Source organism: Nannobrachium achirus (assembly GCF_963921795.1).
Source record: "Nannobrachium achirus genome assembly, chromosome: 7".
Classification (NCBI taxonomy): domain Eukaryota; kingdom Metazoa; phylum Chordata; class Actinopteri; order Myctophiformes; family Myctophidae; genus Nannobrachium; species Nannobrachium achirus.
In genome coordinates, this window is record NC_137816.1 from 54,786,561 (window position 1) to 54,799,060 (window position 12,500).

A 12,500-nucleotide genomic window follows, 5' to 3' on the forward strand; every position below is an offset into this window, starting at 1 on the left:
TAGCCTTTCCCCGTTGAGGTCTAGTTAGGTTGTCTCCCCAACCTTTGCCAGGGAAAATCTTGACTTAGGGTTAGGGTTAGGTTTAGCTTTAGACATAGTTTTACTGAGCTTAGGGTTAAGGTTAAGGTTAGGTTTAGGCATAGTTTTACTGAGGTTAGGGTTAAGGTTAGATTTAGGGTATTTAAGGTATCATCAGACTAATGGAACGTCGTAACAACACTAGGGATGGGACGATAAGCGATATTATCGTTTATCGTGAAAAGAAAAACACTCACGATAATCGCATTGTGGAGATTTAATTTATCGTGAAAACGTTCTCCGTCATGCACTGGGATCAATTCACCTTTTATTTGCCAAGCTGCATATCTGGTACCACTTAAACCCTCTATTGGTAAAACGTACTTATAATATACATACTTGATACAGTCTTTTTCTCACTCTATACCAAATCTCTTTGCCAAAAAATAGCCGATCTACAAGCTCACAACACATCGCAACTATTTTTTGGCAAATGTTCCACGCCAGGATAATGGATGTTGGGGATATTTTGATTATCGCGATAATATCGTAAATCGCAATTTCTTTGGTCACAATAATCGTGATATGATATTTTCATATCTTCCCGTCCCTAAACAACACTACGCGATACCTTTGCCTAACTTTTTATTGTTTTTATTCCAGCCCTTTTTTTTTACCTAATAAAGTTGGTTCCTCCTTTCCCTTATGTAAAGCGACTTTGGGTAGAAAAGCGGCAAGCGCTATATACATCTGTGCTAGTACAGGTATTATTATCATTATTAACCAACAAGCCGTCAAAGTTAATGAGCAGTTATTACAGTAACCATCCAGCTAAAGCCACGGCCGGCGAGACAGAGTGGGGGCAGAGGAAGTGCGTGGTCAGTGTGTTTGTGATGCAAACCCACCTAGCCCCCCCCCCCCACCAACCCTTCTCATTAGGCTGAAAGAACCAACATCAGCAGAAAGCAGCGGCCGCCACTCCGTAATCACAGACTAATGGTCCTGTTCACCTGACTCTGCCAAAATCAGCGTACACACACACACACACACACACACACACACACACACACACACACACACACACACACACACACACACACACACACACACACACACACACACACACACACACAACTAATTACCCTCACTGAGGTGATGAGAAAAAGGAGAGAATTAATTAAATAACAAGCTTTCTCATTAGAAATAATGGCGACTGCCGCTGCTCCGCACTAACAACGGCTGAGACCGACGCCCTAAAAGCGTCTTACCTTGCATGACTTTTCAAAATCCCTCTCGCCACTCTCCCACCTCATTCTGTCACCACTCCGTGGAACCTTAAGTCTCTTAAAACCTTCCCATCTCTCGTGTTATCCTCTCTTCTCTTTTGTGTTTGAGGTGAATCTCCCCCCTTTTCTGTGAAGCGCTTTGGGTATAAAGATAAGTAAGTAAGCCTTGCCGAGCCATGAGGCCCATAGGGCAGGAGCATATCTCCCGTTTCTGTAGCGTGAGGCAGCTTGATGTACAAGTACACCCCCTGGACATGACGCTAGTATGTCTCAGGGACTTAAACACTAAACCAACCCTTGATGCTGAGTGACAAGCAGGGAGGCCATTTTTCAGAGTCTTTGGTATGACCCAGCTGGGGTTCGAACCCCGACCTCCCAGTCTCAGGGCAGACACTCTAACCACAAGGCCACTGAGCAGGTCTATAAAGATAAAGTGCTATTAATCTATTACTATTATTCCCTCCCTTTATTTCATTCCCTCCCTCTCAACCGATTCTGCATCCTCCTCCAAACTTTGTCTCCACAATTTCTTCCTTCTTTGTCCACCACCACCCGCTCTCCTCCCAGCTGACACGCCTTCCTCCACAGACTCCTTGATTATCTGAAGACCTCAGAGCTGAGCCAACGCATAATAGTGGAAGATAGCAGCATTCAGGCCAGCGCCGCCCTGCCTGCGTTCTCATTGGCTGAATGCAAGACTGAAAAAAGAGGGACACGGCCATTACTTTTCCAACAACCGCAACAGAGGAGTGCTTGAGCCTACTCAGCGCTGTTCGAGTTAAGTCCCGATAGGGACAGAATAGTAAACCATGCTTGGGGGTGAGCGTTTGTCCCAACTGTCACTCAAAGTATCTGAAAGTGACTACAGGCCAATCACAGCGCGTCTTTTCCGGGACTTTCCTGAATGCCGCTATCTTCCACTATCACACTGAGTAAACATATCTTAGAACAGACAAAAGGAAGTGACGGATAAGTGACGAACAAGTGACCCCTCCCACTTCCATTAACTTATTATCCACTGCCAAGTCCTCGCTTCTCTCTAACCCAAGGAAGAACTTGTCCACCTTCTCGTACTTCCTCTCCGGTTCCCCCTCTCTTCTGAAGCCTCATCAGTAGATGAGAAGGTCAATGACATGGGCAGGTCTTCCCACTAGCTCACCTAATGTTAGCCCAACATATCATGCCTTGTCTTCCTTCTCCCAGCAACGTATTGTGTCATCCACCAGGCAGACCACACCCTCCTCAATCTTCCAGACAGGGGTTGACACTAAGGTCTCAGAGGTACAAGTACAGGTTATGTTCTACTTGCCCAAAGGTCATGCCCACTTGCCCGGAAAGTAAATCGACCATTATAAAATAATACAGGTCAAATTTACGCTTAGAACAACGCAGTAGAACAAATTAATGTTAAATCAGAATGAGTTCAACAGCTAGTTGTAAAAAGGTAACGTTGTTCTTCATGAATAGCCAATAATATTCAATGAAGACAGAATGCACTTGCCCGTCGGTCAACCTGAAAGCAAACTCCACTTGCCCTAGCGTTTTATTTACTGCCAGGGGCAGTCGGGCAACCTTTCAAGTATCAAACCACCGTTCCAAACTATTGCCACTCCCACTCAATACTGTCATCTTTATCTCCTCAATAAATAAATAAATACATCAATATTTAGAACTCCTTTCCAAAATTCCTCAATGAGTTCTTTCCGAGCAGCTCTCACTCCATTTCTCACAGAATAACCTTTTTTGGATCCCATCCAGTCAGGGTTCCAGCCTGCCCATTCTCTCTGAAAGAGCACTGCTCATACACAGAGGCACTGCACACGTTGCCCAGGCTGCCACTTCCTCCCAAGTCCTCATCCTTGTTGACCCGGATCTGCAGCATTTGATCAAGTCCACCACCACTAAATCGTTGTTGTATGTCAAAAACGTTTTGTATTTATCATTTTAAAATGATTTAAACTAGAGAAAATAGCCGATCTACAAGCCGCGAGGCGTTGTGTGCTTGTAGATCAGCTATTTTCACTACTTTTGAGCAACACTCTTGTATGATTAAGTAGGGCTTTAATTTAGAAAAAAACTATTTTTGAAAACTTGGAGATACAAGGTTTCTTCCCGACAGTGACCATGTTCTTCTGCACACCCTGTCTGACCTTGGTACGACGAAGTGCTTCTCCTCCTGCCTGCCTGATTCCTGGAGAGGTTTACTTTCATACCTCCCTTATTGACCGGAGTTCCCCAGGGGTCTGTACTCGGGTGTATGGAGATGCTAGCATCCATGTCAACATGTTTCAGTCAACTACAACACACACACACACACACACACACACACACACACACACACGCACGCACGCACGCACACTTACAAACAGACCCAAGCGCACTCACAACACCTCACATACTGTACATTTGTATGCATGCAAGCACGCAAGTACACACACACACACACACACACACACACACACACACACACACACACACACACACACACACACACACACACACACACACACACACACACACACACACACATATTCAAACCTTACCTTCATAAGAACTGACTCGCTGAGTTTTTCTCTGTTGACGATCTTTATGGCAACCTTCTGGCACGTGACACAATGGATTCCCAGCTTCACAAGACCTGAGAACACAAACACACACAGGTTCTGTGTTAATAATATCAAACACACTGTGCCATTTTATCAATGCTTTTTGTTGTCTTTAAAAAACAGTTTAAAGTAGTGAAAATAGAAGATCTACAAGAACACGACGCCTCAGCGATCAACGCTTGTTGATCGTCTATTTTCGCTACTTTTGTGCAACACTCTTGTATGATGAAGCAGGGCTTTAATTTTGAAAAAAAACATACACATTTGAAACTTGGAGATACGATATCATATTTCATATCATATCATATAACGACATTCACAACTTTATTTCCCATCCTCCCCTGGGGCTCAATCTTCTGATCGGAGGCACACTGCAGAGCGGCAACGCTTGCTTAAAATCCGCAGAGCGCGTTACGGAGTGCCAACCTTTACAGGATTATTTATCAGACAGTAAAAGAAATGTCAACACGCGCTGCACAAAAACATGGAAAAATGCCACAAAAGCAATAGCTTTATCTTATTACCGTCACACAATGGTTCGTATCTCTATCAAAGACCTGTGACACCAGGGGCTAGATCGCGCATTGTAGCAAAGGGTCTGTAGACAGACAGTGGAAAATGCCACCACGCATATGCACCCGCTTCATTACATTGCGGCAGCATACCTATTTCAGCAGATGTGTGCGCACATCTGTTGGAAAGGTGATTTCCCCTCGGGTTCAACCAAAAGGCGGAAACCGGAGCCGCGCACGCTGGAGGCTTTCAGCCGGCATGGCTGCCAGGGGGGCCCTTTTATGTGCGCAGTTAGAGCCCAAATGGCATCTGGGGCGACATTCACAATGTGACATTGATCTTGCTGTCACTGTCTGAAGCCCAGGGACCGCCTCCCCCCGTAGATAGAGGCTGGAAGCAGCCTGCACACACTCTGCATTTTACTCATGAAAATGACATATTGATGTTATTGCTATGTGTGTGTGTGTGTGTGTGTGTGTGTGTGTGTGTGTGTGTGTGTGTGTGTGTGTATGAGTGGGGGGTTGTATCTCCAGAGGTTTCACAGCAGCAATACAGGAATCACCTCCACAGCCTCCGGCACAGTGTGTGTGCATGTGCATGACTGCGTGCACGAGAGAGAGAGAGAGAGAGAGAGACACACACACACACACAGAGAGAAAGAGAGAGACACAGAGAGTGATATTCTCTGGTGTTTGGTTTGGGTGACGATACCAGTTCGGTTTCTGAATGGAATAATCCAAACGTTTTTCCTTCAAGCAAGTGATGTCATCAGTACTTTGTAAAAACACTACACCCTATTGTTTAGTGAAGACCTCAAGAATGCAGTATAATTACATTAATTTAATATTTTTTAGGTATCACTGCTAGCATAATGTTCTAACAATAAAGCACGAATAATGAAGCAAAAAAAAAAAAAAAACACTTTGGCACAAACATCTATTGATATACTGGACTTATAGCGGTATGGGGGCATTATTGTAACAGAACTATTTACAGATGTGAGTTGCTTGCTTTTCCCATTCACCCAAACAAGGCTATTACTATGATTTATCTCCAGTAATAATAGGTTTTAATGGCTCCATAAACTGTTCTGCATTTGTCAAAATTGCTCTCTGAAAGTCAAATGTCAGGGTCATGGCACACCTTCTGTTGACACAACCAACAAAGCAGTAAACAGCTGGGAGATTATTAATTTCCCTCAACTTGTATGTATAAAATTAGCAAACACAAAATGGAACGCATGTGACATAACCACACAGCATTGACCTGACATGTGAAACTTAACGAGCACAACCACAAGCGCACGCATAGACACACAAACAGAGACTTAACCGATGGCTTCTACAACTGCATCAGCAGGTCAGCACCATCGATCTCTCTTCTCTGCCTCCATCCGTTTCTCTCCGCTGTACTCGGATCAATATCGTTGCTGTCGGTTCAGAAACCTTGTAACTCCATACTTCAACTGTTTTGTTTTGATCGTAAATGAATGCCCTACAATCTACAACCTTTTTTTTTAAGTGAAATCAAAGTGGTTAAGTCTGTATGTTGGTTTTATAAATATTTATCCCAATGAAAAGTATTAACAAGGGCTTGCGACTAAATAATAACTACATTTGAACCATTATAGTGCAGGTTATTTTTTACACTTCCTGAAAAGTAACCGTTTTGGACATACATGGTTTCCACCTGGCAGCGATGATATTGACACACTCTCCACATTTCAAAAGTGTATTGTTTTTTATTTTTTTTGCAAAGTAAAGCTCTGCTTCATCACGCAGTGTGAGGCGATGTGTTCTTGTAGATCGGCTATTTTCACTAGTTTAAATCATTTTTAAAATGATAAATACAAACGGTTTTGGAAATACATGGTTTCCACCTGATAGAGATGATTTGGTCTCCACCTCCTAAGCACGCAGGATGGACAATAGCAAGCTGAGAGGCATGGGTCTGTGTGGGTCTTCAACTACTCCTGCATCTGGACACCTCTCAGCCAGGGGCTCACCTTTATCTGCAGCCCTTGACCAATTAAGACGTGAGGCCGATTCCACAACATGTCTTCTAAATCGGGGCGCCCGCTGGCCTAGTGGTCCAGGTGCGTACCACATATAGACTCTGTGCAGCGAGGCGTGAGTTTGAGTCTCGCTCCCTGTTTCCTGTCTATCTTCACATAAATAAAGGCAGAAAAAGGCCCCCCCAAAAAAAAAAAAAAAACATATGTTTCTTCTATGATCGATGGTTCTCAAACTTTTTCATGTCAATGACCCCCCAGAAGCAAAGATTTGAGTTACAAAAGTTCGCTTTCAAAATATACTGTATATATATAGAGCGAAAGTATAAAAAATGATGGTTTAAGTGGTCAAAATGACACAGATGCTCTCCAGGTTTTTGGAACACTACCAGTAAGACTCCCTAATCGGGAGATAAGCGACCGTCAGGTCGCAGCGTGATTTTAGGGCAAAATGTGTAGGAGCAGTGTCAAAAAATGTGTTTGAAAAAATCGGCCAGATGGTTAGCGCTATATGGGACAGATCCATGTTGATGACATGAGTGTAGACATACTGTCTACCGATTTGCGTGATTTTAGGGCAAAATCTGTAGGAGCAGTGTCCAAAATGTTTTTGAAAAAATCGGCCTGATGGTGGCGCTATATGGGACAGATCCATGTTGATGACATGAGTGTAGACATACTGTGTACCGATTTGCGTGATTTTAGGGCGAAATCTGTAGGAGCAGTGTCCAAAAATGTGTTTGAAAAAATGGGCCTGATGGTGGCGCTATATGGGACAGATTTATGTTGAGGCGGACGCGTGGGTACCGGCCCCGGCTCTCCCGGTCGCTCCTAGCCCGAGTTATGGCATTTTATGTGTGCTGCAGTGGCGGGGGTCCTCCACTAGGGGCATCCATTCTGGAGCACCAGGAGTCGGTGGTCCCCAGGAATTCCCCGTGAACAGCCCCGTTTGGGTGGTCATTTGGTCATTTTTGCACTTTTTGGCGGCGGTGGAAGGGGGTCCCTGGGGGTCCCTGGAGCTCCGGGGGTCCCTGGTGGGGTGGAGGTTGTGGATTGGCAGGCAAGGAGTGTGTGTGCAAAGTTTGGCATGGATTGGGGTAACGGTGGCGGAGATATGAGTTGGGGAAAAGTGTGACATGACGGACAGACTGACAGACTGACTGACAGACAGCCGGTGGAGGTTTTGGTAGTAACTGCGACCTGACGGTCGCAATTAACACCAATAAACCTTCAGTAAACTGAACCATCGGCTCGCATGGAGATTCGAGACCCATTGGTGAATGTCCTCCCAGTATAGAGATACTGGGGTTCAAGTGGCTAAGGCGGAAAGATTATTCACATTCTGCTATTCCACTGATCTTGATCTGTCTCCCTGAGTCTGCAATCAGAGCACAAAGACTTGAATTTACGATGTCATTAGGTGACACTTTTTGGAGTTGAATTAGTCATTTGTTGGGCTTATAGCTCTATTGTTTGAGATATTACATCTAAATGTGATTTATACAAATACAGGACTCACAGCTCTGAATCATTAATGTGCCCATATCCTTGTAAGTCCTCGAGCAATCTGTGAAGCAGCCCCAGGATTTATCTCTAGATACTGTAGCATCATCTGGTCTTAATGTCACTCTGCTGTTGCTGCAGAATATTATCAAAATTCTAATATACAGTAGCTGACTAGCATATCATCACTGTCGGGCAGAAACCTTGTATCTCCAAGTTTCAAATGTGTATGTTCTTTCGCAAAGTAAAGCCCTGCTTCATCATACAAGGCCGTCGCAGAAAGGTAGTGAAAACAGCAGATCTACAAGCACACAACGCCTCGCACCTTTCACTAGTTTAAATAATTTTAAAATGATAAATGAGAGAGTTTTGGACATGCAAGGTTTCCACCCGACAACGACGATATACAAATGCAAATATTTCAGGGGGGATTATCCCTCACACATTGTATATTGTCTTGATTAAGATGGAATCACTATGTGAGTTCATTAACACACTCAATAATTATTTTAGTCAACCATTACACAAACGAGCCAAGGCACATCAAATCAAATCTATTCCATGCTACTCCCTGGTGTGCGTCGTCTTTGATGAAAGCACACAGTAAAATCCTCAGTATTCATTCAACGCATAGAGTTTACAAAGTGTAACCAAATGGACCTGGAAATGGTTACATTTGCACACAGTGTTACAAATGAGGATTTTATTGTGCAGGGGAGCAGTTACACGACCGGGTGGATCATCTTCAGGTACTGCTTCACAGCTAAGGATGTCTTATTTATTTCACATTTAAATATGAAAGGTAGCATGGAGAGGTTTCTATTAAATAACACACTAACTTTCTTCACTTAAACCCGATAGGAGCGGCTGCCTGCTGTCATCTTCTAAAGAAATATTACTGATTAGAATAAATAAACGGTGTTGATAAGATAATAATGATATCATAATCAAATGCTGTGGTAGCTCAGTGAGACAAGGAACTCCATGCTGCTCAACCTTACAGTGCTTTACCAACCAGGGGCGTCAATTGGGTATGGCAGGGGTATGCAGCTGCCATACCCTGGGTCCAGGGGGGAACATAAAAGTTACTTTTAAATATAAATCCACGAATGTCGCGTTGTCTATTGTGCTGGTTATTATGTAGTTAAATTACAATAAAATAACTACAAATGCAACATTTCACAACATGGTCACTTTAACAAGGTATTATAATTATATTCTCCACACTTGTATTCTCCTCATCTTGACAAAATGGTATGTTCCCAGGTTCTGCAGGTCAGCTGCACAGGTGCATTGCATTATTGTTAATTGTGGCATGTTTACTAACATGCCAAGTTCAGCTGCACTTGAACAACCGTTCCAGGCTGCCATATCCAGCCCAAGAAACCGTAGAAACGGGTGGAAAAATTAAAATGTACTTCTTGAAATAAATGTAGCATACCTGTTACTAAGGTATGGCAACATGACTGGTGTCTTCCACGCGCGCGAAGGCGCGTGTGCAAGACACCAGTCATGTTGCCATACCGTAGCTTTTTCTGAACTGACGCCACTTTTACCAACAGCAGCACAGGTCCATGGAGCCAACAAAGACGTCACTCAGGGGTTGACACTAAGGTCTCAGAGGCTCTTGCCCATCGGGCTAGTGCGGGTCATGTTCTACCTGCCCAAAGGTCATGCCCACTTGCCCGAAAAGTAAATCGTCCATTGAATTACTGTACAATTTAACACTTAATTTTTTTTGTGCAATAAATTAAATGTCATACCTCAATTTGTATGCCAAATACCCTACATAACTATGAATATGACTATGGGTTCACACTTTTATATTTTAAGTGTAGTAACAGTGAAAACAGCACATTAGGTCGACAGTGCTCTTATTTTACATTCCACAGACCAGAAGACAGAGCGCTCTGGCCACGTCCAGGTGTCTAGACAGATACTGTATCTGGTGTTGTGTTTATAGACGGTTGCGTCCCCTCTCAAATGAGCACTTGCCCGGTCGGGCAACCTGAAAGCAAACTCTACCTGAACAAAAGTGTTATTTACATTTACATCCTCTAGATCAGTGGTTTTCACAAATGTTGGCGCACCGTTTGGGAACCAAACCACTGCTGAATATGTAAAACTGCAAATCAAACTGATCCCGATCTATACAGGATTCCTTTTGTTAAGCGTTGCATATTACTTCAGTATTTCATTAGCAGGTTCAAATGTGTGCAGGATTCCATTCCAACCCAACACTACGCCAGCAGATCTCACCACCCAGCCCAACACCACCACCCCTAACGACATGAGCAGGAGTCGGAGGAGAGCACGGTTGTGGCGACAGTTCAAGAACCGTGACATGTCTGGAGGCATCTCGCTGCCATTTATTGGCTCAGTGTGGTTGGCAGAGAAATATAATCTCAATCACGCCAGACACCATGTTTGCAGAGCCCCCTGGCTTCAAGTGGGTTACATTTGACCAGTCACAGGACAACTTCAGGCCAGGGCTTTTTTGGTCAGCTCCCATGTTGACTGGCACGCAATGTGTAAACATACACGAAGGTAGGCAACGGTAAAGAAAGACAGAGAATGCAGTGAGAAGAATAAAAGAAAGATGGGTGGAGAGACACAGCAAAAGGAGGGAGAAAGAGATGCCCGTGTGAGTGAGAAAGATCACAGCAGACGGAGGAAAATAAGGGGAAATTCAGTTCACTGCGATTTTTCCCAGCGATGTTCTTGAGACGTAGTATGGTGGTGTGGAGTGGCGGCGCAGAGTGCCGGAAAATAGAAGATCTACCAGCTCGATGCAAACATTTTGTGAGTTTGTAGGTCGACTAGTTTCGGTGTGCGACACTGCTGAACAATGAAGCATAAATCGGGGTTGTCTCGTGGGAAATCTTTGGTCTGAACCAAGGCCTTAAGAGTGCAAAGCTCTGAAAGAAGAGAGCGACAGATCAAAACCGAGACAGAGAGATCCAAAAGCGAGGAGTGTGGAAAGAGAGCAAGGGCTTGTCATCCACTAGTTGACCTATCTATCTGTGTGTGGAGCTCAGCGGGGATCTAATGGAGTTTCCCAGGCATCAGGAGACCATCTGCTTCTGTCACCGGCTGACTGATGAGCCCGGAACCTCTCACATTTTACATCAGACCTGCCAGCTACCAAATCTGAACACTGTCCTATTTACATCTTATTACACGCACACACGCACACCCACACACACATCAGGAGACAGAGAGCAGCGAGGGCAGAAGTGATAAACAGGAACTTTCAAAACTTTCAATCATTCTGTCTCGGCAGGAATGCATTTGACACGGACCCAGATTGATGCAGAGTGCAGACGCACACCCTTACAGCACCACTAGCACTGGATGAGAAAGAATTCACTGACATGGCGACATTCCTACCGCGTATAGTGAATTTGACATTTACACATCAAACGACACCCTCCTGATTGTAGTAGCCACTGTAATGTTCTCTGTAAATATATGATTCTACTGAGCTTTGTCCCAATTATTTTTATGATTATATTGTATTGTTGCGACCGAAGGTTGCTGTTTACTATGAGAAACGTCACAGCTTGTCCGCATCCGTCTGTCCGTCTGTGTAGACGTGTACACATTTTTTACGGCCTATGGGTTTGCCGCTCTGACATCATGCTCTGATGTCACTGTGATGTCTGGAGAACCACTCTACCAGAATGGGTTTGCCGCTCTGACATCACACCCTGTCTTCACTGTGATGTCACACTAACAGAATCCCTTTTATGCCCATATATGGAGTTCCCTGATATCATCAATATTAATAATGCCCTGTTAGAGAGATCCCTATGATGCCAGGGGGAACAAATCCAATAATGGGGTTTGCATTAAAAGCAGTTGACAGGTTACCATGGTTACTTATTGAATGTTACACCTCTTGCCAAAAATAGCCTCACAACGCATCACGCTGCAAGTCGTTGTGAGCTTGTAGATCTGCTATTTTTGGCTAAAGTTCTCCGAATATGGACGCTAGGGTTCATGTGGTTAATACCCTGCCCTGGCCTACAGTATGAGGCTGAGGGCTTACATACAAGTACGCAACTCTTCCCCCGCGGGGTCTTTGCTCATTGTCATGGACGTCGTCCGCGGGGGCTAATGAGCCGCAAATAGATTGAAATGGACCTCGAACATTGATTTCACACCAGTGAATGGAGCATCCACGCCGCTGCCGTGTGACTGTCAGCGCTGGGCTGGCAGGTTTCCAGGCCACCTCTGGAATATGGACTCGGAAACGATCAAGGTGATGGCTTTTTTGTGTCGGACACTGTTGAATGGAGCGAGGCTTCTGGACATCTCCCTCCTCCCAAGGAAAACCCTCACTCTCTCTCACTTCTATAGTGAATGGAACGAGAACGGTGCACTGTGAATTGAATTTATCTCGGAAAGAATACCAGTAAAACTCCCTAATCGGGAGATAAGTGACCGTCTCGTCGCATACACAAACTTTGGAAGAAAATCGTAGCCAATCGGGAGGGAATATGGGAAATGGGACAGATCCATGTTGATGACATGACTTAAGAGATACTGTGTACCACTTTG

General features: G+C 44.4%; 1 protein-coding gene across 1 annotated transcript in view; it reads right to left on the reverse strand.

The window, feature by feature from the left end:
- Window positions 1-12,500, reverse strand: part of brsk2b (BR serine/threonine kinase 2b) — a gene marked incomplete at both ends in the record, with an annotated part of 140,685 nt that overhangs the window by 61,068 nt on the left and 67,117 nt on the right. The window contains one exon of the mRNA XM_080730327.1: window positions 3,848-3,942. Coding sequence (XP_080586453.1) covers window positions 3,848-3,942 — 95 coding nt within the window. The remainder of the gene's footprint in view (window positions 1-3,847; window positions 3,943-12,500) is intronic.